The 26,161-nt window shown below is 40.8% G+C and overlaps 2 protein-coding genes across 3 annotated transcripts in view; one reads left to right on the top strand and one right to left on the bottom strand.

Annotated features, from left to right (window-relative positions):
- Window positions 1-22,905, bottom strand: part of Cage1 (cancer antigen 1) — a 35,077-nt gene extending 12,172 nt beyond the window's left edge. The window contains exons 1-8 of the mRNA XM_075969868.1: window positions 22,798-22,905; window positions 19,326-19,413; window positions 13,286-13,800; window positions 10,437-11,486; window positions 4,359-4,505; window positions 3,558-3,668; window positions 2,229-2,309; window positions 1,583-1,690 (exon numbers count right to left, since the gene is read on the bottom strand). Of these exons, the coding sequence (XP_075825983.1) occupies window positions 1,583-1,690; window positions 2,229-2,309; window positions 3,558-3,668; window positions 4,359-4,505; window positions 10,437-11,486; window positions 13,286-13,800; window positions 19,326-19,413; window positions 22,798-22,905 (2,208 nt within the window). The remainder of the gene's footprint in view (window positions 1-1,582; window positions 1,691-2,228; window positions 2,310-3,557; window positions 3,669-4,358; window positions 4,506-10,436; window positions 11,487-13,285; window positions 13,801-19,325; window positions 19,414-22,797) is intronic.
- The window catches only part of Riok1 (RIO kinase 1), a 71,584-nt gene that overhangs the window by 20,490 nt on the left and 24,933 nt on the right, over window positions 1-26,161 (top strand). For both annotated transcript variants that reach the window (XM_075969863.1, XM_075969864.1), the window contains exon 2: window positions 5,729-5,801. The gene's annotated coding sequence lies outside the window, so the exon portion shown is untranslated. The remainder of the gene's footprint in view (window positions 1-5,728; window positions 5,802-26,161) is intronic.

Genomic DNA, 26,161 nt, shown 5'->3' with positions numbered 1-26,161 from the left:
GAGAGTTCCAGGAGAGCCAGGGCTACACAGAGAACCCCTGTCTCGAAAAACAAAACAAGCAAACAAACAAAAATCCTTTGATCATCATGTAAGAGTGATACATATTTATGCAGCTGAAAGGGTGGAACAGGAGGGTATTATAGTAAATGAAATAAGTCAGACTCAGGAAGGTAAACACTGTAAGTTCTCTTTGATAGAAATATGCTTTTAAACAGTTAAAGTGAATGTGTGGTGGTGATATCTAGAGGGAGGGAAGAATAGAGGAGAAGACGGAACGGTAGGGGGTTGGATAACAGGTATCAAAATACAGTAGTAATAAGATCCAGTGTTTGCAGCAACATGCAACATATTCTACAAATAACCAGAAGGGAAGTGGCCAAAACTCCAAACACAAAGTTATGGTAAAAAGAAAGCTTTGATTATTGCACACTGTATATATATATTAAAATATATTATAGAAAAAAGAAAAATATTATATTGTACCAACTCAGCGTTTTTAAAATTGTTCTGTAACTGTCTAAACACCCAAATCATGTTTTCATTTCCTCCTATTTTTTTGCATTCTCTTTCTGTGCCACCTGATGCAAACTAAGTTATTTTCAACCATAGTTATTTAATGCAGCTATTATAGCAGAATACACAAAAGTGTAAGTGTGCTTTATCCACAGTGAAAAGTAGCTCTATTTTGGAGAGCTGTGCATGGTGTGTATCTGTAAGCCTAGAACTCCAGAAGCTGAGGTGGGCTACCCTGATATGAAGGCTGGCTTGAACTACACAGTAAGATCCCATCTTGAAAAAATAAATGAGGGGCCGAAGAGACAGCTCAGCAGTTAAGAGCGCTTTTGGTGCTCTTTCAGAGGACTCAAGTTTGGTTCCCAACACCTATATCAGGGAGCTCGTAACCAACTAGAACTTCAGCTCCCAGTGATCTAACACCCTCTTCTCATCTCTGAGGGTACCTGTATGGATTTCACACACATATGTGTATACATACAAAATAAACAATAATTTTTTTCAAGTAAAACGAAGAAAGGGATATAGCTAGTGGTAGCATGCCTGTCTGCAGGGGGTAAGCTTTGGGTTTGATGCTTAGAATTAGGGAAAATAAAAGCATGTTGATCTTTTGGCTTCTGCATTTTGAAAGGCATAAATTTTACTAGTATAAATACAAATCAAGTTGGACAACATTTAAATTTTTTATAATTATTTTTACAATTCATTTTTATTTTTATTTTATGTGTATGGATGTTTTGTCTGCAAACATCTATATGTAACTTGCATGCCTGGTACCTAGAGAGGCAAGAAAAAGGCATTGGATCTCTTGAAATTGGATTTATAGACAGTTGTGAGCTATCTTGTGAGGGAATTAAACCTGGGTCCTCTGGAATTACAGCTTAACCACTGCGCCATTTTTTCAATTTTAAAACATGAAAATACTTCTATACTTTTATTGGTAATGCTGCCACAGTGCCAGTATGACTATTTTAATGAGCAATACTTTGAAGGTTGATAACTTTTTAAAATGTGTTGGATGGCATTGGGTATAAAAGGGAGCATAACATAACATATTGGTCTGTCTTACCAAGAAATCAAGCTCCTCATTTAGATTGTGGTATTTATCCAGTTTGACTGCCAATAACACAGGTGCATCTCTGGCATTCCTGGCTTCGTCCACATCAAAATTTGTGACCTGAGATTAAATATGTTTGCACACATTATAGTAGTTACACACTCCTATCATTTCACAGTGTCATTGAGAATCAAAGATGGGGGCTGGAGAAATGATTGGAAGTTAAGAGAATTTGCTGATCTTGCAGAGGTCCCAGGTTCACTTCCCAGCACTACATGGTGGCCTCACAAACATCTGTAATTTCAGTTCCATGGGAGCTAATGCCCTCCTCAGGCACTGCGTACATGTGGTGCATAGACGTGCATGAAAAACACATTTTTTTTTAAGACTCAAAGATTGAGGGTTGAGCAACATGTGACTGGATTCTTAGAAGTACATAATTTGCTGGGTGGTGGTGGTGCTCACCTTTAATCCCAGCACTCAGGAGGCAGAGGCAGGTGGATCGGTGTGAGTTCAAGGCCAGCCTGGTCTATAGAGCGAGTTCCAGGACAGTCAAGGCTATTTAAGAGTTAGAAGGACTTCAGGAAACTTGGCAAGAGAGCATCAATACCTCAGTGTATTAGCATGTTGAGGACAAAGCATAATGTGTTAAACTCACCTCAAGAGTGTGATGCTGAAGTGCTTTTTCATTAGCAATTAACTCTTTAAGAGTTGTAATTCTGTTTTTATGTTTCAATAACTAGAAAAAAGCATTTTATATTTTAGAGGAAAAGAAATAAAATTACCTGCTAGAACATTTACCATAAAGTCATGCAGCCACACCAAGTCCAGTCTTTAATGCTGGAATGATTTAATGATTTCACCACTTCCCCGATGAAGAGATTCTACAGCCAGCCCAAGACTGCTATGCTTAGCAAGACCAGCTAGCAAGTCACCTAGAGCCCTGATTTGCATGAGGTTTCTGTGACCCTTGCTACGGATGACTCAGTAGGCCAAACTCTGTTGTTCACAGCATGTTATGTAGACTGAACTCTTGCTTTCTGGTGGGTGGAACTTTGGTACATGATTTCCCCAATAAAAATTCTATGGGCAAGTGGTTTTCCTGAACTTCCCTGGTCTATTTGACCCTGTGATCACTAGTTAGTGCTGGGGAAATGATGTGCAGACTTCTGTGATTTCTCCAGGACACCTGGGGACCTGGTTCCTTCCAATGCGGCCCCACTGTGCCTTTGCCTGGCTGCTTTTACCTGGTAGCCTTTTGGTATAAGATGTCAGAGGTAGGGGTATAGCTGGATGCTGAGTCATGTTCAATGCCTGGAGTTCGTGGTGGAGGTGAGAACCAACTCCTGAATATTTACTTCTGACCGCCACACATGTGCCGTGTCCCATATGTACTGCCCCAACATATACACATTGATAAATATGGTTAAATTTAAATTTTTGGAAAAGGCAATGGAGAGACTCTAGGTACTTCTGCTCTGACCCTTCTTCCCAATGAAGAAATAAAGGGTTTGTTTTAAATGTGACCAAGTGACAAAGTTTGAAGCCACTATAAGGACTGTCAAACTCCTTAGGAATAAGTAATGCCATGGGAAAATGAAAAAAATGTAAAAAATTTATTACACTTATGTGGTGTGTGTGTGTGTTCATGCATGGCAGTCAAAAGGAAACTTCAGAGAGTTTGTTCTTTCCTTCTACCATGTGGGTCCCATGGGTTGAATTCAGGTCACTGGGCATGGTGGCATGTGTCCCTAGCTATTGAGCCATCTCATCAGTCTCTGTGAATAAAATTTCCCAATGTAGATTTTTTAATTTGAAAGCAAGTCAAATTTTGGCTAGTGTCTCTACTTCTAACAAGCATAATACGCTAGTCTGGTCCAGAGCACTTCTTTAAAAAATCCAAAGCTTTAGAAGCAATGTTCTGTGATGTTTTAACTATTTCATCCCCCTACAGCGAATCAGGGTTTTAGAATGAAGAATACAGCACCTCTTTATCTAAATCTCTCTTTTGAAGCTGAAGGCTCTTCAGTTTTTGCAGCATTATGTCATTAGTTTTCTTACTATCTTGGCAATGTTCGGCGTCAGGATTGGTGATATCCTAAGGATAATGGTTTGAGAAACTAGATTGAAAAATTTTCTCTGAAGCGAAGGAAAACCGCCTTTCAGAAATAAGGGGCCAAAGGAGATAAATCACATTAAGTCCATGCTTCCAACACTCTTCATTATCTCACTGGGAGTTAATAGGAAGGCCTGCGCGTGACTCACACATGCATATACATTGCTATTAAGAGTGGATAGTGCCCAGCAGTGGTGGTGCACACCTTTAATCCCAGCACAGGAGGCAGAGGCAGGTGGATCTCTGAGTTTGAGGTCAGCCTGGTCTGCAGAGTGAAGGCTACACAGAGAAACCCCATCTCAAAAACCAATAAACGAATAAATAATAAAAAAAACATGGCAAGCTATGCATTCATATTTCATCTCAGATGAGTGTACTTAAAATGGAAGAAATGCACAACAGAAGAAAAAGCTAATTTGAAAATCTAGCAAGTACACACCCTTTCATATTGTTTTTGTGACGTGCAGTTGCTGCCCAGGACAGGGCAAATATGGTTCCTTATTTAAGGAAACAGGCCAAGAAAGGTCATGTTACTTGGACAAGCCACATAACCAAGGCATGCAAGGCCACAATTTGAACTCATTGATGATTCACTTAAAAATTTATCTATCTATCTATCTATCTATCTATCTATCTATCTATCTATCTATCTATCTATCTATCTATCTTTACCTGACATGTGAGAAGTCCTACTGTCAGGGCCAAAAGACTGTGAATTCTAGAGGCCAGTGGAGAAGTTCTCTTCATAGGTGGGAGTTCCGAGGTTTCTTTACAAGGTGAGCAATTCAGGAACAAATTAGAAGGTAGCCCCTTTTCACCCTATACGTACACAATTCAGATTTGTCATAATAAAGTCAGAGGATCCATATTAGCTTTTAAATAAGATGCTGGTAAAACACTATGTATAAAAGTTCTAAAGCATTCTTCCTTGGGATGCCTTGATACTCTTAAAATTTATTGAAAAAAAAAACAAAGCACAACTTTAAAAACAAAAAAATATTGAGGACCATGTTTTTTATATTAGAAATTGTAACAGAATATTTTAGAGTGTTTGTTTACTAATTCATTTGGCTAACAATCCATTATGCCTCAACATAAATAGGCCTCTTATTAAAATTATGTTCTCCAAAATAACAATGTTAGTGGAGGAGCAGTTTTCTAGTTTTTGCAGTTTAGCGGGCACTGGGGATCAGCCTCAGGGTCTCACTTGTGCTAAGCAGGTACTCCTCCTATCCCTAGCTATAACCCTGGCTCATTTGCAACCAATTTTAATTCTATAGTTGGAAAGGCGGTGGCCGGACTCTTATCTTGGACTCACACCCTGTGGTGATTTGAATCAGAATGTCAACAGAGAGTGACACTTTTTGAAAAGATTAGAAGGATTAGGGGGTGCAGCCTTACTGGAGTAGGTGTGGCCTTGTTGGAGGATGTGTGTCACTGGGGGTGGGCTTTGAGGTTTCAAAAGCCCATGCCAGAGCCAGAGTCTCTCCCTCTGCCTTCAGATCTTGTGAAGCTCTCAGCTACTGCTTCAGTGCCTGCCTGCATGTCGCTATGCTCCCTGCCAATAGGAAAATGGATTGAACCTCTGAAGCTATAAGCAAGCTCCCAATTAAATGTTTCCTTTTATAAAAGTTGCCCTGGCCATAGTGACTAATACACATCCCATCAGCCTGGAGGGCAATTATGTCACCATACATCATACAGCTTCTAAAATACTATCCATCAGAGAAATAACAATGGGAAAAGCACTGATGTCTTTGAGAGCGGTCATCAAAGTTAGTATTCCCACATGCAGAGCCAGAATCTTCACCACTTATCTACCCCTGCACATCCTTTAAAATGTTAAGAGCATGTTGCCTAGGCTGGCTTTGAACTTGGAATCCTTTTGCTTCAGACCCTAAATGTCTGAGATTATAAGCATGTGCAGCAACCCAGCAAGAATGTCTTTTTTCCCATGCTATTAGTTTAGTTACAAACATATATAGTATGCTATATGAGTTCCAGAGTCTGATCCACTTCTCAAACTGATTTTTCCTTTTAAGAACATTCTTCGTCGAGTTTCCAGTCATGACCCAGCCGCAGAGGAAACAAGATGTGACTGCCTTGCCAAAAGAGGTACCAAGACATGTGGCTAACATAGACAAGAAATATGGGCTAATATAAGTTACAAGAATTAGTTAATAAGAAGAGCCTGAGATACTGGGCCAATCAGTTTATGATTAATGTAGACCTCTGTGTGAATTCTTTGGGACTGAATGGCTGATGGCTGTGGGACTGGGCAGAACAGAAACCTCAGTCAACAAATGGTGCCCAACATGTGGACAAGTGTATTCACAGAAAACCTGAGAGAGCTTGGGAACAGAGTTAAGCATGGCTTCTTGGTAGCAGCAATTTCTTGACTTTTTTCTGCTTCCTAGAGGCAAGCACATCTCATCTAAGAGAGGCTTCCTGACTCTGCTTTAGCTGCAAAACCTTGCAGCTCTTTTAAGAGGTCCTGACACGAAACACTTAAATGGTGTTGATGAAAAACTGACTGCATGCTTTTGGTGGTGGCAGGGACCTTGAGATGCCATAGAATTGTGGAAATAAACATGGCTCTGGCCGGTACCTCCACCATTAGGCTAGAATCTCAGAAAGCTAAGAAATGGGCTGGATCCAGATGTTAAAGCCAAGGCTTTAATCATAGTCATATTGCTTAGTGAATTAAAGGCTCATATGGTCAGAAAAAGAGAAATATACAGTAAAGAAAGATCCAGATGAAGAAAACCTCTAAATGGCTTAGAGTGTGTTTAAAAATATATGTAGGCTTGGGAGATAAAACAAAAAGGATAAATGTCCTTAAAAGAAAAAAGAAAAAAAAGAGTAGTTGGGTGTGGTGGCACACATCTTTAATCCCAGCACTTGGAAGGCAGAGGCAGGTGGATCTCTGTGAGTTTAAGGACAACCTGGTTTACAGAGTGGATTTTAGGACAGCCAAAAGATACACAGAGAAACCCTGTCTCAAAAAGCTAAAAATTAAAAGAAATAGAGTTTAAAATAAAGCCATATAAAGATGGAAAACACATAGAGAATCTGGATACTGTATGTTATTGTGCTCTCCTTGAATTGTTTGCATGCTGAGGAAGGAACAACAGCTGCTAAAAGATATTTGTTTATAAATTCTGCTGAATTAATCCAAGATAGATATTTTGAAAGTACCCTGACTTCAAAATTGAAGTCAAAAGGTATCTTACTTTGGAGAAGAGGTTTTGCTTTTGTTTCCACAGGAAATGAGAGACTGTGGATTCATTCCAGGTTAAGAAAAATTGAGTTTGCTCAAAGATGACCCCCTGAGAAATCTCTGTTAGGAGTGGATGGCCCAGATGTCTGAGTTTTACATTCAGAGCAGATTCAAGACTACTGGCTGAGATGATCAAGCCTCACAGAATTTTTCAGTCAGGACTTTACCACAATTCTAACTTTTCTTTAGGTCCCTGTAAGATTATCAGCACCCCAAAATCAGCAGGAAGTAGCCTGAAAAACTATACCCACATTCCCAAAAAATGGACTGTGGATATTTTCTTTTGTTTAGAATGTTGGTTACAAGTTGTTATGGATATTGGTCAGGAGAAACACTAAACAAAGGGTATTAGAGTCAGAGTTCTTGTTTAAAAACAAAGGGGGAGTACTGTGCGACAACAGTTACTTATCTTGTCACTTGTATTATTTTTAATAAAATGCTGATTGACCGGTAGCCAGGCAGGAAGTATAGGCGGGGCAACCACGCAAGAAGTAGAGGTGGGGCAACGAGAACAGGAGAATTCTGGAAAGAGGGAAGCTCAGTCTCCAGTTGTGACCCAGCCGCAGAGGAAGCAAGATGTGACTGCCTCACCAAAAAAAAATACCAAGCCACATGACTAACATAGACAAGAAATATGGGGTGATATAAGTTATAAGAATTAGTTAATAAGAAGAACCTAAGATACTGGGCCAGTTTATGATTAATGTAAAAAAAAAAAAAGAACATTCTTTGTAGCTGTCAAATGAATAAAAATATTTTATTGTTTATTACATTTCACTTCATTTTGTGTGTGCAACACATGTGGATGTCACAGAACAATTTTGGGGAGTCAGATCTTTGCTTCTACCATGTGTATTCCAATAACTGAATTCAGGTTCTAAAGCTTGATGGCAAGTGCTTCTCCCCATGGAGCCATCTAGCTAGTCCCCAAACCGTATTTCTTAAGCAGCTTGTGTCTTACTGTAAAGGTATGACCAGGCAAAAAAATGGTTGCTCACACCTGTAATCCAAGCAACCAGGAGTCTAAAACAGGAAGATCACCACAAGTCTGAAGCTAGTCTAGGTTACATAAGAAAATCCTGTCTCAAAAAAAGGGGGCGGGGAGAGAAGAAAGGAGTAGCAGATGCAGATCGAAAGACTAGGACGACCATAACCAGTGACTGCCACTTGTTTTCCACTGAGAATAACAAATGCTTCCTGGGCCCTCATCTCAGTGGCTCTGATGCTCTGCCCCAGAAGGACTTTATTAGGAACACGGAAAAAAACACTGACATGGAAGGCAGAAGAAATAGCTACACCGCACCAATAATGTCTTAATATTACTATGAAAATACTTTTGACCTCACAGATGGTCTCAGAGCATATTTTGAGAAAATGGACCTAAAATAAAGAGCAAAATGAGGGTGAATTTGGAGATGCTAAAGAAATTCTTTAGTCAAGATTAGGAGATTGACTTCTTTTTTTTTCCAGTTATTTTCTCTCCGTTGGAATTCTTTTTTTTTTTTTAGTTTTATTGATTTTTATTGAGCTCTACATTTTTCTCTGCTCACCTCCCTGCCTCTCCCCTCCCCTTCAACCCTCTCCCAAGGTGCCCATGCTACCAATTTACTCAGGAGATCTTGAGGAAATTGACTTCTTAATATGAAAACAAATGAAAAAAAAATACGTCATGTTAAAACCATCTGGAAAGGAAGGTTCCATGATTCCAGCAGAACTAAACTCAAGATATCTGCTAAAGGGAGGCACTCTGAAGTGTGGCCCCTGAAATAACACCATCTCTTCCCCCCAAGGACCTTGCTAGAATATAATGTTCTCTAACAGTCAACAAATCCTCCTTGCCATGCTGCGCATGCCCAAGTTTGGGAGTCCCTGATCTAGGTAATTCCTGGAGAGCTCTTTAGTTCATGTGTTTTCAAAACTAAGATAACAGCAGTATTTTCCCAAAAATAAAAAAATAGATTTTACTCTCAAACAACACTTATAATTATTATGAGAATGACTCCATAATATGTTCAAAGCAATATACCAGTTCCATTCAAGTTGTTACAACATGAAAATCAACACAGTTGGGCACGGTGGCACATGCCTGTAACTATGTGGGAGGCAGAGGCAGGGAAATCACAGGAAACAGGAGGCCAGCTTGGTCTACATAACAAGACCATCTAAAGCCAACCGATCAACCAACATTTAAATAATAATTTTTAAGGTAAAATAGACTTGTCCAATTTTCTGGCTCTAACTGGCTTGCTTTCTTTACCTTGGCATACACTACCAGAGTTCCCAGACCAGCTTCCTTCCTAACCAGTCAACTGACATGATTTTACTTTACCTAGGCAGTGCAGTGGCTCAAAGCTGCAAATCTAACACTTGGAGTCACAGGCATTAGCATTTTGAGCTCAAGGCCAGCCTGTCACAAGCCAATCAAAACAGATTTTCAATTTTACTCTACTTAGATTCATATACTTTGGCGGGTGGTGGTAGTGCATGCCTTTAATCCCAGCACCCGGGAGGCAGAGACAGGTGAATTTCTGTGAGTTTGAGGGCCAGCCTGGTCTACAGAATAAGTTCCAGGACAGGTTCCAAAGCTACACAGAGAAACCCTATCTCGGAAAAAAAAATTGTAAAAAAAGAAAAAGGAAAGAAAGAAAGAAAGAAAGAAAGAAAGAAAGAAAGAAAGAAAGAAAGAAAGAAAGAAAGAAAGAAAGGGAAAGGAAAGGAAAGGAAAGGAAAGGAAGGAAGGAAGGAAGGAAGAAAGAAAGAAGATTCACATACTTTAAGGAAAAAAATATAATAGGTGTGTCCTGACTTGGGAAAACTACCCCTTCCTGGACGTACTTTAGGTATTTTGCCAAAGAAGACAAGCAAAACAAAGTCTTAGAATGACATTAAAAATTCAGTTCCTTTAAAGGTATTGATAAAAGGTTCCAATGCAGTATTTTCAATGCTTTATAATTTTACAAGTAAAATGTACTATAGTTTTACTTTGTAAGAAAAAGAACAATTTTATTGCTAAATTGGGTTTGTAACCACACTTCAAGAATTCTCTGGTAGTTGAGCCAGTTAAAATAAATCAGGCATGTCCTACAATTCCCCCCACAACAATGGAGAAGGAAGGAAAGGAAGAAAGGAAAAAGTCCTTTTTCAAAGGACTCTTCTAGAGATGATCCTCAGGACTCATCACGGGTACCCATAAAATTCCCAGGTTAATTGTCACCTCTACCAAAACCAACACAAAAAGCCAAGAATTATTGTTCTTTAAGGTGAGTGCCTAGAAACCAGTAGAAACGTCTCTAAATTGGTGGTACATTTCCTCTTCTCTCTCTCTTTTTTTAAAACAAAATAAAACAAACAAACAAATCCAATTCCTCCTACAAACAAATGCCATATCTGAGTATCAAGTCTAAATGTCCGTAGCTAGACTACTGAAAACTCTGGGGGCTGTGTTAGACATTCGGCATCTGCATCGATACCTGGGTGCCATCTGGCTCCATCGCTTCCTCCAGCTGCTCTCTTGACTGAATTATCTCAAAGTTAGGGGTGCCAGTGTGCACCTCCCCCTTTGCAGACTGCTGCCAGAGCCCCATGTTTTCCTGTGCCAGCTCATCCACCTGCTGCTGGAACTTCGTAGTTTTAGCCCTCTCCTTCTCACAGGTGAAGAGCAAATTCTTCACTTGGGCCGTCAGATTCTCAACTCTTGATTTCAATTTCCGCCTTTCTTTCAGGTACTCCTTTTCCCGCTTCTGGAATTCCTCCTGAAAAGACAAGATCTCTTGTTTGCGGGTCTCCTTTTCCCTTTTCAACAAGTTCAAAGCGGAACTGGTAGCCTTCTCCAGCTCTCCTTTGTATCGCTGCAGTCTTTGCAGCTCTTCGTCTTTCTTGCTTAGGGTCTTCTCTATCTCCAGGTACTGACTGACCAATCTGTTTTTCTGCTGTATCTCGGCGACGGACCTTTTCTGTAAATGGACATAATGGATCTTGATCTTTTTAACCTGGAGCTGCAAGGTCTCCTTGTCTTTCTTGGTTTCCTGAAGATGCTTTTTGGTGTTAGCCAAAACCTCCTGCAGATCCTGGAATTTCTTGTTGATATCATTCTTCTCCAGGAGTACGTTGTATTTGTCGTCAATTAACTCCTCAATGTTCTCCTTTAGTTTATTTATGATGTCAGCAAAAACTTGCTGTTTGGTGACCTTCGTCTGTAGTTCTTTAACCCTGCTTTCTAAGTACAAATTCCTACCGTGGAGCTCTTGGATCTGCATTTCCTGTTTCTTGTTAATCTGTTTTAATCTCTGCAAGGCTTCATTTAAAGCCATGTCCTCTTCCAGGGGCTCCAAGCTTTCAAGGCTTAGCTCCCTATCAGGCACTGTGCAGTTGTCCTGAGATCTACTCTTGGAGATGCCCGCTGGAGACCAAGGAGTTATGGCCAGGCTGTCTACACCGTCTTCTGTGACTTGCTGCTGGTGACTACCGGATGTCTCGGAAATCTCCCCAGAATGCTGCATTTCTTTGGAAGAAACTTCAGGCTGTAAATTACAGTAGATAGAATCAACGTGAAAGAATAGACTGCTGACTGTAACTCCCATCTGCATGGCAGACAGAAGCAGTAGGCGTACGCAAGAAATGTCTATCCTATTTACTGAGACAAAAGAAAAAAATCTATTTGGACTCTCATCATCTTCTATGATGTAAACCCTGGTCACATACAAGGTATTTTTTTTTTTGTTTCAAAAATCAATTAAGCAACTGTATCAATTACCCTATAGACTATAAGATCTTTTGAGTAAAGAGCTTTATAATATCCTGCTTAGAACATTACTTCATCCATGCTGACTCCTGTGAACATTAGAATGGCAGACATACTTCATGATTGACTTTATGCCCACAATACGTGTTTGGTGGGGGTGTATGTAACAAAAGACTCCACAATTGTGGTATAGGACCCTGAAATGAATATCAAAAACCATTTATGAAGCATCTGTAGGGGCAGTATTATATCCACCTAGAGATGCTGAGCCCCTTTACTTTTAACGACTTTTCTTTGCTCTGGGACAAAGTCAGTTATCTAACCAAGATTCCCAAGATTCCACTAATTGCTATAGATAGCAGACCCTACCACCCTGTCCTCATCCTCTTCCATACCCCTGCTTCCTGCAGCCCCATGTTCCCTGGACTCTAGGCTTCCTTGAGGTCCTAGTAGGTATCATAGACCTTACAGATACAGGAAGCCCATAGATATATTGTTCCTTATTCACGAAATGCTTCTCAACCCACAATTGTTTGATCCATCAGAGCTCAGTCCAAGGACTACTTCAAAGAAGCCTCCCCAGACTCTCTTGGCTGGTGAAGTACTCTGCAGAGGCAAGCATCAATCTGTGTAGTGCTAAGAGTCTAGTGCACAGAGGTTTGTGTGATTACTTGGCTAATATCTGTCTCCCTTACTAGGCTATTTTCATGAAGACAAGAGCCATGTGCTTTTCTTGCTGGGTTGTTTTTAACATTCTATAACTATTACATAGCCTGTCCTAGTACATAACAGATTCATGGAAATACCTAATGACTACGTGAAAAAAACTAAATGCAATGGGGAAAGAAATAAAGAATCTTGAGAAACCTTAAATAAACAGATCTTGGAAACTGGTCTCTAGAAATCAACATGCTAAGCTAAGTTTTCTTTCGAATGCTGCTAATTTCCAAATGAATGAACAGAACAACCTGCTCATAGTCATAGACAGGTAATACCTTTTCTTATGAAACTCATAATGAAAATGTGATATTTACACTCCCATAGGACTAAACTCTTCTGCTGAGGTTGTTCAGAGAATACACAGACTTGATGTCTTCAGCGCTGTTAGGATATCACCGGTGACCACAACCAATGAAACCCAAGACAAGTAAATATTTGCTCTTCCAAAGAAGTCCAAAAACACAGACAAATCTTTGGCTTGTTTTGTCATATAACTAATAAACACCTCTGCACAAGCTCCCTTTCTCAGCCTTTCCCACAAGGCCATCTCTCGAGTCTCAGCTAGTTTGCCGTGGTGCACGTTAGAATGCATCCTACTTAAGGCACCATGTTGATACCATGCCGTGTACATATTAAGTAGCAGGACGGCGAGTCATAATCCTTAGCGAGATCACACTTCGGAGACCTACTCTCTAGTTACAGCCCGATGTGAAGACCCCTCAGAAGCACAGGCCCTTGAGCTGATCAGACGATTTAACGATATTTGGAAAGTCTCAGCTTCTGTGTTTTTAAACAATAAAACACCCCTGTATCTGTTAACATGCCACAGGCTTTCATGACCCCACCGACCAATCTTACCTCCTCTATTTCATGATCAGTTCTCAAGTCAAGCAGGTCTAAGCAATCCTCAGTATCAAATGAACTTTCACCGCTAGCACAGCCATTTTCTCTACGCAGAAAGCTTTGAGGCTGACTGGTGTTGAAGGTGACATCTACGGCAGTGCTTCTAGCCAGGGACTTTTCCATCAACGGCTGCGTCTCTCCTCTGTAGTAGTTTAGAGACAGACTTCTAGATTTCCTGACGTGCTCATGAACAAGTTGGTCTTGGTTTTCGGAAATCCTACTTTCCAACGGATTCTCTCCCTTAAGTGCGTAGGGCTTCTCACCGGCGTCCACTGTATTATACTCATGGCTTTGCAGCTCAGGCTTCTCCAAGGAAGAAAAGGCTTCGCTCAGGTCTTGAAATATCATCTCATCATTAAATGCTTCTATCCAGTGAAATTTGCAAATGGGTTCAAATTGTCTCGAGGAAGAAACCCTAGTGTTAGCTGGTTGATTCTGTACACCCTCTGAGTAATCCCCAAGGTTGATATCTTATTAGAAAAAGAAAAAAGATAATGAGTTACCATAAACTTATAGAATAACTGTTACAATTAAAATAAATGTTGAGCTCTCTCTCTCTCTCTCTCTCTCTCTCTCTCTCTCTCTCTCTCTCTCTCTTTGTTTTGTTTTTTTGAGACAGGGTTTCTCTGTGTAACAGTCCTGGCTGTCCTGGAACTTGCTTTGTAGAACTGGCCTCAAACTCACTGAGCTCCACCTGCCTCTGCCTCTCAGGTGCTGAGATTAAAGGTGTGAGCCACCATCACCCGGCTACTTTTCCTTTTTTATATAGCACCTCACTATTGAGGTTAAGACAGCCTCAGACTCATCCTCCTCCTGCCTTTACCTCCAAGTGCAAGGATTACAGGAGCGTGCACCAATGCTTGATTTAGGTTTCATCCGTAGCACCCTCAAGATAGCGCACAACTGTCCAGGGGATCAGATGCCCTCTTCTGGCCTCTGAGAGCACTGCATGCATCTAGTGTGCACATGCATGCAGACAAAACATTCAAACACACAAAATAATATATGTGTACGTATGCATATAAGTATATATATATTCACGCTTTGAAAAAGGACAGGGTAACATAATTTCAAACACACAAACATGTTTAATTTTTGTAAGTTTACAATACTGGAGAGGCAGAAGCAGGCAGATTCATTCCCAGAGCTCACTGGCCAAGCTGGTCTAGCAAATTGGTTAGCTGGTTTTGTCTGAAATTCTGTCTAAACAAATTAGGTGCCGAGCAATAGAGGAAGACACCCAAAATCGACCTTTGGCATGCACAGGTGCGCACGCGCGCACACATGCATACATACACCGCCCTACAGGTGTCAAGTAAGTCAACTGTAGAATAAAAGACAGTGTAAATGCATTTTCTTATCCTTTCTCCTATTAACTGACAAATTCAGCTGTTTAAAATAGTCAAGTTCTACACAACTAACACCTCATCAGCTCTCTGAAAACCTGCATGTGCTAAAAGAAAACTGCAGGGCTTGGTACCATCTGTAACAGCTGTACTGACTACTTAGGGAAGCTGCAGGGTGCCATAGATACCGTAGATACGCTGGAACCTGATTGTACAACACCATTCCTGCTTTTCTAGTCAGAGACGGTAAAAAGAGATGAAGTTTGGCTCACTGAAATATTGAACTACTTCGAGCTAGCAAATGAGGTCTGAATGACATGCAGCATTTGAGATAGCTTCAAATTTCAAAATGCCTTACAATCTCCCAGGTAAGCTATGGTAACTACAAACTATAACATTTTTACAGAAATAGCATGACTATATCAACTCTTAGAAGTCTTTCAGGACTGAAGGGAGGGCTCAGTTGGTAAACACTTGCCTTGCAAACACAAGAACCCGAGTCCAACACCCGGGACCCACATAAAATGCTGGGCATGGTGGTGCATGCAGCAGCATGCCCTTATAATCCCAGCACTGGGAAAGCGGCAGCAAGAGTATGTCTGGGGCTCACTGGCTTGCCAGTCCAGTCTAATTGGGGAGCTCAGAACAATGAGAGACCACGTCTCAAAGAGGATGGGAAGCCTTCCTGAGTCCTCTGGCCTACACACATGCCTGTGCATGCTTTAAGATGCATATATTAAAAGGCATTTTGGAAAAAGTAATAGAGCATTTGCCTAGCATGTAGGAGTCACTAGGTTTGACCTCCAGCGCTATAAAATAAAACCCTCCAGTCTTTAATTTCAAATTTTCCTTCTGAGACTCAGCCACATAGATACATGTAGATCTAATTCACTATACTGACAAATTACATTTTTAAATTTTACTTATTACTTAATTTGTTCCTAATGTTGCTGTCAAAACCAGCATGCTTTTGAAACTGGACATCCTTGTACACTTGCATGTCTTATCTCCCGGTATAGAGAAATGGAAGAGACAGGTTCTAGAAAATGCTCGTCTTAAACTTTGTTAGATATTGTGAGATCACTCTCCCAAGCAGTTGTATCAATGTATATACTTCTTCCAGTAATGAAAAATAGTTCTTTTAGATCACCTGGGAGACGGGCTCTCTGCATGTCTGTCTGGGACTGTCTTGGTTATGGTCATCTTTATGTTCACTACAGTTAAGATCTTAGCTGTAGTGGAACCTTTCCCTGGACAGGGATCTTGGGCTGTTAAGGAGGAAAGAACAAACTGGACAGTAGTAGCACACACTTTTAGTCCCAGCACTCAGGAGGCAGAGGACAGACAGCCCTGTCTACAAAGAGAGAGAGAGAAAGAGGGGGCGGAGGAAGAGAGACAGTGGAATATTATTTTAACTATGTAAATATGTGATACATTTGTTTAATTATGTAAAGATGTGTTGCTGTTTCACCTTGCCTGATTGGTCTAATAATAAAGCTGAATGGCCAATAGCTAGGCAGTAGAGGGTTAGGTGAGGCTGGAGGGCAGAGAGAATGAGGAGGAGGAGGAATCTAGGCTCTAAAAGAGAAGAGAGGAGGAGAGAACATGGGAGAGAGAACAAGAGAGAAAGAGAGAGAGACACCTAGGGCAGTCGGTCAGACACAGAGTACGACATACAGAATAAAAGAAAGGTAAAAAGCCCCGAGACAAAATGTAGACGACAAGAACACGTTAATAAAAATTATAAGAGCTAGTGGGACACACATAAGATAAGCCTGAGCATTCATAACTAATAATAAGTGTCTGTGTCATGATTTGGGAGCTTGTTGGTGGCTCAAAAAAGCCTGTTACAGAGAGAGAGAGAGAGAGAGAGAGAGAGAAAGAGAGAGAGAGAGAGAGAGAGAGAGAGAACGAGAACAAACTAGCACTTAAAAAATAATTTATTGGTAGCTCCTGACTATAGATGAAATTTGGCTGTCTGCCTCAAGTTCCTGCTGCTTTGAATTTCCTATTGGACCTTGAACTGTGTGCTAAATAAACCCTTTCTCCTTTAAGTGGTTTTTTTTTGTCAGTATTGTTTTTATTTATCTATTCTTGTTTTTTGAGACAGAGTCTCACTAAGTCTTGGTTGGTCTGGAACTGGCCGTATGAACCAGGCTGGTCCCACACAGAGATCTGCCTGCCTCTGCCTCTTGAGTGCTGGGATTAAAGGGATGTGCCTGGTGAAGCCCTAAGTCCAAACATTTTAGAACGTAATTATTTTGAGACTGTATTTGGTCTTTAAGGAAGTGATCAGGCTCAAATGTCATGAGAAGTGTAATTCCTAATCCAGTGAGGTCCTTACATGAAGAGAAAGGCACTGCAGACCAAGGGCCATGGGTGAGCACAACAGAGGAGTGGCCACCTTCAAGCTGAGGAGAGAGACTGAACCTGGGCTCAGGGCCTCCTGTGTAAGTCACACAGCCTGTGTTAATTCATACCAATCCCAGAGAACAGAAGCATACTGCCCGGGTTGTCTATTGAGTTATGTGTTGTTTTTTGTATTGGAATTCTTTATTTTGGGATATCAATTTACTGTCAGTTATATATATTGTAGATATCATCTCTCAGTCTGTGCTTTCAGCCTGTGGTTTCTAACTGGTTGATTATACTTTGATCACATATTAGTTTCTGATTTTGATATTATCAAATGTATCAATTATGGTTTGTATGTAAATGTCAAGAAACATTTCTCTTTCCTATTATCATAAAGGCATTTAAGGTTTTGTTTCATTTATTGATGGTGGGTGGGTGTGAGTGTGTGGTGGGTAGGTGTGTGTATGACACACACACAGAGAGAGAGAGAGAGAGAGAGAGAGAGAGAGAGAGAGAGAGAGAGAGAGAGAGAGAGAGAGAGAGAGCGCATACAAATGAGGCATGGCATGTGTATAAAGATCGGAGGTGATTCTCCCATCTGTGCCTTCCCTCTTACTGCACGAGTGCTGGGATCACAGATGTGCACCACCACATCTGGCTTTTTACCATGGTTCTGAGTGTTGAACTCTGGTTTGCTCAACTAGTACCTTTACCTGCCACATCTTTGGCCCTAACTTTTCTTTCTGGAGTTAAGAACATTGTAGCTCACTGGTAGGCCATGACCCCATGGAATTAACTTTTGAATCTGGTGTATCTTAGAAAACTAACTATTCTAGCATAACCAGATAAGTGTATTCTTACCCCACTGATTTACAATCACACTTCTAACAAATCTTGTTGCTATGAAGCCCTCAGTAGTGGGGTAATTATATAGCCCAGACTGTCTTAAACTCTTGATCCTCCTGCCTTATCTCCTCAAGTGCTGGGGTTTGTGCACACACCATCATACCAGGCTCAACTTTTTTCATTTCTAAATGGGAATACCAGGATTCCTAACGATAAGTGTAATTACGTTAATTCGTAGCTGTGAGAAACTGAGTATGCAGCATCTCTTCAGTTCCTAGGTTCTCCACCAACTTTCCCCATCAAACCTGGCACGCCTTCTGTGCCATTTGTTCTCGGTTATTTTAGTAGCGCTATTACTGATAATAGTTAAAATTTTAGAAAGAGTTTCATTTATGTGTATGTGCCTCCATGAGTTTATGAGCATGCAGGTGCTGATGGAGAGCTGAAAAGCGTGTCGGGGGCTTCTGGAATAGGAGTTCCTGGCAGCTGTGAACCCCTAATGTGGGTGCTGTGAATCGAATCCGTCCTCTGCAAGAGCAGTAAGTGCTCCGAACTGTTGAGCCATCTCTCCAGACCTAAGCATTTCTTTTGAAAGGAAATTCCTGTTAGCACATTGTAATGCTATTAGTTTTTAAAATATTGGCTGATCATTCTTCTAAACTTTTATATTGGGTCTAGGAGTTTCTAGGTGCTTATGAATTTCTTATGTAGAAAACCCACGTTTACAAATGATTACTTCCTATCTTTAACTTAAAAATGATTATTATTGTATATGTGTGTGTGTGTGAAGGCATGCCACAGCACATGTGTGAGGTCAGTGAACAATTTTGTGGAATTCTCTCCTTTCTTTTTGATGTGGGTCCTGGGAATTGAACCCAGGCCGCCAGGCTTGCATAGCAAGCACCCTTATCTGCTGATCCGTCTCATGGGCCTTTCTAATCCCCACACCACTTTCATTTCTTACACCCATGCATATTGAATGCTACAGCAAGGTTTGTCAGATCTTTTCAAGTTACTATTCTTTATAGTTATTAAAACAGATTTCTATATGCTATTTGGGCTTGTATTGATAAATATGGTCAGTGCATCTTATGACTAGCTCTTAACTAGCTTTTAACCCAATATCAATTTAAACCAAAAATAATAAATTTTGGTCATATCAACACCCATCTCCTAAAATTCTTGTGTGGTATTCTAGTGTTTGAGACAACTTGAATCACAGCTTGCTGATTAAAGATACATGACGCTGGGCAAATCAGATTCTTAATGCAAAATGGAAATAAAAAGTACTCTTATTTCAGAAAAAGAAAACCCCAACATTTCATAGGATTATCTGTGGTTTACTTTAATAGCATATATAACATGCTTATCTCAGAATCTGGCTATTACTGTTCTTACCACAGGACACAGTTTTCCTGTTTTGTATATGGAAGCAAAGGGAAACTTACCCCCTAGCAAACTGTCTTGAGTGCTATATATATCTTCAGAGAGCGTGTGTGTAGACTCATTTTCTCTTTCTGCATTTTTTGTTTCACCCTGCATAATAATTTAAAAAGCATTATTAACACTTCAAGAAAACATCGGCTTCTTCTAAAGGAGTACATAACTTATTATATAGGGTTTTTTTTGGTTTTTTGAGACAAGGTTTCTCTGTAGTTTTTTTCTTTTAAAGATTTTATTTATTTATTATGTATACAATATTCTGCCTCCATGTATGCCTGCAGGCCAGAAGAGGGCACCAGCTCTCATTACAGAAGGTTGTGAGCCACCATGTGGTTGCTGGGAATTGAACTCAGGTCCTCTGGAAGAACAGTCAATGCTCTTAACCCACTGTAGTTTTTTTTTTTATGAGAACTTTTTGTTTCACAGGCAGAATGTGAACTTTAGCACATTTTCCACTTTGTATTCAGAACTTTGTTTGCTGATCACTCAGGAGAGTTACATAAAAAGAAAAGTAGCCTGCTACTCGGTTTCTTTTTAAAAGTGAGATTATCTATCTCTAATCACAGGGATAGATGAGAATGTTTATATCTCTTGTTGATCATTGTTGGGTCTTTTAGAGACAGGGTTTCACGACATAGTAATTTCAGACTTTCCTGAAATTCACTGTGTAGACACAGCCTTGGATCCGTGATTATTCTCCTGCCTCATGCTATCCAGTGCTGGGATTATATACGTGAACAATCAAGTTCAGCCGGGGTAATTATGCCTTATCCAGTCCTATCATTTGGGCATGCATACACACACCATGAGGAGTGTGGTGGGCAGAGGGCAACTTTGGGAAGCTGATTGTCTTTCCTTCCTCTTTGTTTTTTTTAATACTATTTATTTTATTTATTTATTATGTATACAATATTCTGTCTACATGTATGCCTGAAGGCCAGAAGAGGGCAATAGACCTTATTACAGATGGTTGTGAGCCACCATGTGGTTGCTGGGAATTGAACTCAGGACCTTTGGAAGAGCAGGCAATGCTCTTAACGGCTGAGCCATCTCTCCAGCCCTCTTCCTCTTTGTTTTGGAGTGAGGACCTCTCTTGCTATTTCTGCCATGATGAGTACTCCAGGTTACCCAGTCTGTGAGTTTTGGGGCACTCTCCAGTCTCTGCTCTGCGTCTCACAGTAGGGGTGCTGGGGTCACAGGTACACAGTACCATCAAACCTGGCTTTTTACCTGGGCTTTGGGGGTTGACCTTGGGTGACCAGGCCTGAGTAGCAGCATCTTTACCTGCTGAGTTGCCTTGTCAACCTCAGCTCAGCTAATTCTTTAATTTTTATTAAATCTTGTCTAAACAGCACTAGAGTAGGAATGCTTTTTTTATTAACTAGCTTTTTGTTTTGTTTTGTTTGATATTGAAGATAAAATAAGAGTTCCAGTCATGAGGTGACACCTGATTCCCCTACATAATTGATAACCACACCCAGGTCTTGTTCTCTATGTATTCTTAATGCTATACAAAAGGGCAGATTAAATTAGTCTTAGAAATAAGATAGCATAGGGAATATTCAAAATTTTTGACAAAAACATTTGGTTTTATCATAAGTAGTATCACATATCTCAAATAAGTGGATCTAAATGATGCCCTACCTCATAGAAGCAGGCCAGCTTGAGCAACGGAGTGAAAGCCTGTCTCAAAAAACAAATGAATACATAGGGTCTTAAGGAAGAACTTCTAGTGTCACCAAGCTCTAGTCAACAGTATAGAGTGGCCCTGTCCAATAAGAACCGCTACAGCTAAATGCAGCTTGTTACCATCCCTCCTAATCAGACTTAAAATTACTACGGACCCACAAGACCATTGGCATGCCTTCAGATTGTATTTCACACAGTTCTTTGGGGATCCTGATTCTCACAAAATTTCATGGATAATTTGAGCTCTAGTTTTCTCTTGTATTCTTTAAAATTTTTCTTCTTAAGTTCTATGTGTATGGGTATTTTATCTTCCTGTATATCTGTGTAACACATGAGTGTCCAAAGTCTAAGAAGGCCAGAAGGTGGTGTTGGATCCTATGAAACTGGTGTTAACAGTTGTGAGCCACCATACAGATGCTAGGAATTGTTCTTGGGTCCTCTGGAAGAATAGCCAGCTCTCTTAACAGTAAAGCCATCTCTGTAGTCCCCACTCCCTTTTCTTTGAAACAGGGTCTCACAATGTAGCTCTGGTTGGCTTTAAAGTCACATAGATCCCACCTACCTCTGTCTCCAGGTGCTGGGATCATGGGTCATTCTGTCAGGGTATATATATATATGTGGTAGATCTGGAATCACTAGGCAGTTGTGAGCAGTTGGATCAGGATGCTGAGTACAGAACTCAGGTCCTCTGCAGGAGCTGACTCAACGTCTGAGCCCATCTCTTCAGCTCTGATCTTACCATTTTTAACTAAACATTTATTTTGCTCCTTTGGTCCACAAATTTATTATAATAAATGTTCAGGATAGTTCCTTATATAATTTAAACCATTCATTTTTCAAAATGTAGAACTATAGCATCTCGGACTCTGGTCAACATTAGACATTATTGAAAAAATAAATTAAAAAAAAAGCCAAGAATGGAGGTTCAGGAGGCAGAGGTCCATAGATTTCTGTAAGTTCCAAGTCAGCATAGTACACATAACGAGCTCTGTCTGGTCAGTACTACATAGTTACATAGTGAGATCTTGTCTCAAAGGAAAAAAAGGATGGAGGGAGGGAAGGAGGGAAGGAAGAGAAAAAAATATATTAAATAATCCTGGGAGCTGGATATGGTTCAGCTCTTCCAGAGGACCCCAGCACCCACATAGTGAATGCCTCACAACTGACTTTAACGGCAGTCCCATGGATCAGCCATCCTCTTCTGACTCTGTGGACACTGTGTGCACATGGTGCATAGATATACACATAGGCAAGACATCCTACAGTAAACAATTAAAAAAAACCTTGGCATGATAGAGAATACTAAAAACTCATTACATAGGAAAAACTAATGTGACTATTTTTCTTTTTCCTTTCTTTTTTTTTTTCTCTGAAGGGCTGGAAAGATGGTTTAGTAACTGCTTAAGAGCACTTGATGCTCTTCCAGAGGACCCAAGTTCAGTTCCTACTACCCACATTGGGCCGCTCACAGCTGCATCTAACTCCAGTTCCAGCGGATCTGGTGCCCTTTTCTGGCCTCCAAGGGGTACCTATATTTGACTGAGCTGGAACCATGTCCCCTAGCTGCACGCCTGGAACTTCATGAGCAGGAAGGTTCTGTCTTAGCACTATGTCTGTAACACCGAACCACCTTTTGTACCCCAAGATAAGAAAACCAGGTCCTGCATGCCCCCTTTTCTGTGTCCACTGGAGATCTTTTACCATCCCTCATACCTTTGAGGGATGGTAAATGTTCACATGAGAGTAATCTGGGCGATCTCCTCAAACTTATTACTGCAGAGTGCACACCTGAGGCCAGCCTGAAGCGATCGAGCTAGCTTCTATACAGAAGAGCGAGTCTGAATAGGAGATGTCTTGAGGAGGCCCACTGACGTCTATTGTTTCCGATTCTGACATGCTTTCTAAATTTTCATGGAAAGTCTCCACTTCAAAATGTACAGGATCTGAGGATGACGGCAAGAACTTTCCCCCTTGTTTTTGCACTGCCAGGGATGATGACCAAAACTTTTGAGAGTCCTTATTTCTAACTGCCAAATGATGGAAGGCATCTTCAAAACAAGCAAACGAAAAAGACACGCTTTTAGTGTCAATCAGTACGTGAAGAGACTTTCTTTACCCCTCTTCACAATAAGAAAGCAACAAAGGGGCAGGGGGAAGCTGGAGAGATGGCTCAGAGGTTTAGAGCACTGGCTGCTCTTTCAAAGGACCATGGTTCGATTCCCAGCAACCACACTGCCCCTTAAAACTGTTTGTAACTCCAGTCTGGGGGATCTGAAACTTCTGGTTTCCTTGGGCACTGCACACATGTACAGAGACATATATACAGACAAAACTCCCATACACTTAAAATAAAAATGTAAAAAAATCAGTAAAGTTCACTACTCCAGATTTTAAAATGCCTCTCTCTCTCTCTCTCTCTCTCTCTCTCTCTCTCTCTCTCTCTCTTCTTTGACAGGGTTTCTCTGTGGCTTTGGAGCCTGTCCTGGAACTAGCTCTTGTAGACCAGGCTGGTCTCGAACTCACAGAGATCCACCTGTGTCTGCCTCTCGTGCCTCTCGAGTGCTGGGATTAAAGGCATGTGCCACCAAAGCCCGGCTTAAAATGTAATTTTTCTGATTTAGTATTGCAATAAATAGTGATTTGGCCAAAAGAAGCCAATGTATGTAGTGTCTATCCAATAATGTTCTACAAAGTGAAGGAGTCTATTATTTCAAAAATACTATCAGAAACTTTTATGTTTTCATAAAATACCACCTTTATGCTCAATGCCATCTCCTTCACTACACTAAATCAAATTCAACACTATACAGGTTTTCCACACCACACCTGTTGTTTCAAAAAACTAGCGTTGAAATTTTATTTTTGCTTTGTTTTGTTGAGACAGGGTTTTTTTATAGCTTTTGGAGCCTGTCCTGGAACTTGGTCCGTAGACCAGGCTGGCCTCAAACTCAGAGATCTGCCTGCCTCTGCCTCCCGAGTGCTGGGATTAAAGGCGAGAGCCACCACCACCAGGCTCATTTTGTTTTCCAGAGACGTTCTTGCTATTATGTACCCTGGGCTGCCTTCAATTCGTGACAATCCTCCTGCCTCAGCCCTCTGACTGTTGAGATTATGCGGCACCACCATGACATTCAGCCTCGGTTTCCACTTTTGTTTTGGTTTACTTTCTGCATGTTTTGCAAGAGTCTGGAACACTGGAGGCGTATTAGTAGTCCTGTCATCACCATGGCTACTGCCATCAAATCGTGCCCATTTTTTCCTTTATAAGAATTTGTCCATAATCCATGCTTCATTCCATCTCCTGTCTTCACTGATCTGCCAGGAGGTAGGATAAGTAGGTCCAGTCGCAGAGTCCAAGTCTTCTACTTGTCCTTGGGGGCATTTCAAACCCACACACCCACACAATTTACCCAATGTTACTCCATGTTCTAGCAGATCAGGCTCCTTTCCCTACAAAGAGATGCTTTCTACCATCCCAGCCATCTTCCCAAGTCCGTGCATCTCCTAGAACTTTCCTTGCTTTCTGTTGCTGTGACTAAACACCAGTCAAAAACAACCTGGCTACTACTTCTGGTTCACAGTCCGTCACCATGGGAACTCCAGCAGCAGAGAGGTAGCAACAGGGACACTGTTACCTTTTTAGTTCCTGCACAGCCCAGGCCCACCAGTTCAGGGATGGCAGAGACCACAGTGGGCTGGACCCTCCATCATTTAGTAATGAAGAAAATGCCCCAGAGAAATGCCCACAGATCAGTCTGATGGAGGCAAGTTCCCAACTGAGGTTTCCTTTTTTCAGATGTCTCTAGTTTGCACCAAGCTGAAAAGAGACAGCACACCATCCATCTGGTTTTAAATTTTCTGTGGTATTTTATTAGGCTTATTTGTCATTGTCCTCTCATAATGCATCATTACTACCCCAAGGGGATTTTCCACTTACACATTATAATCGTCTGGCAAGGAGTTTATTAACAGCTTTTCTTTCATTTTTGGTTTTTCAAGACAGGTTTCTCTGTGTATCTCCTGATATCCTGGAACTCACTCTGTAGACCAGGCTGGCCTCAAATTCACAGAGATCTGCCTGCCTCTCCCTCCCTCAGTGCTGGGATTAAAGGTGTGTGCTACCACCACCTGGCTATTTACAGCTTTTCAATACTTCCTACCGTAAACAGGCCAGCGTTAGTCTTAAGTCTGCCCTCCTCTTTCTCTGCCCCCACTAACTTTCCTTTTATTCTTAAGGATTTTTAATAATGTGTATGTGTTTGAATCTGTGTGGGTCTGTGCCTGGGATTCAACGTGTCCTTGGAGGCCAGAGGTGTCAGACTCCCTGGAGCTAGAGTTCCAGGAAGTTGGGTGTCAAGAACCAAACTCGGGTCCTTAGTAAGAGCAGTATGTACTACATATGTATTATATACATACTACATATGACAGTATGTAATAACGGCTGAGCCCACCTTCTTAGCCCCTAATCTTTGTATTGATAATTTCCTCTTTCTATATCAAGTGGGAGTAGATTAGACTGGGCTTTTAAAAACCTTTTCCACTCACAATCTTCTTTTCTGTGAAATTACATGTAAATAAAACACCCATGACAAATCATACAGATATTTATTTTAAAGCAATTTTTATATACAAGTTAATTTTACCACTTGTTAAATAGGAAAGCAAGTTTACATATTAATCAGACGTTTATCTGACGTAATACCATCCAAATACTTTGCTATTTGTATGCTGAGGAATGCCAGCAGGAAAATACTAAGTCTGTTTTCCGTAATGAAACGATTATTTCTGTAAGACTAGAAAATTGCATGTACATAAATCCCTGCAGTTCCTAACATGTCTGTCTCACATCTGAAGGGAGGTATTTCAGGCAGTGTTTGCTGCTGTGGCTTGGTATAATGGCATGCACAATACAAGCTGTGGGATGTTATCAAAGGTGAAAATTAGCTCCAAAACCACAGAGAAACCCTGTCTCGAAAAACCAAAAAACAACAACAAAAACAAAAAAAAAAGATGAAAATTACCAGACAACCAGCAGATTCATTACACATTTTATTTATTTATTTATTTGGTTTTTCAAGACAGGGTTTCTCTGTAGCTTTGGTGCCTATCCTGGAACTAGCTCTTGTTGGCCAGGCTGACCTAGAACTCACAG

This window comes from Microtus pennsylvanicus, chromosome 4 (genome assembly GCF_037038515.1).
Source record: "Microtus pennsylvanicus isolate mMicPen1 chromosome 4, mMicPen1.hap1, whole genome shotgun sequence".
NCBI classification, from domain to species: Eukaryota; Metazoa; Chordata; class Mammalia; order Rodentia; family Cricetidae; genus Microtus; species Microtus pennsylvanicus.
Note: the sequence above shows the minus strand (reverse complement) of the source record. Positions and strands in the feature narration are given on the sequence as shown.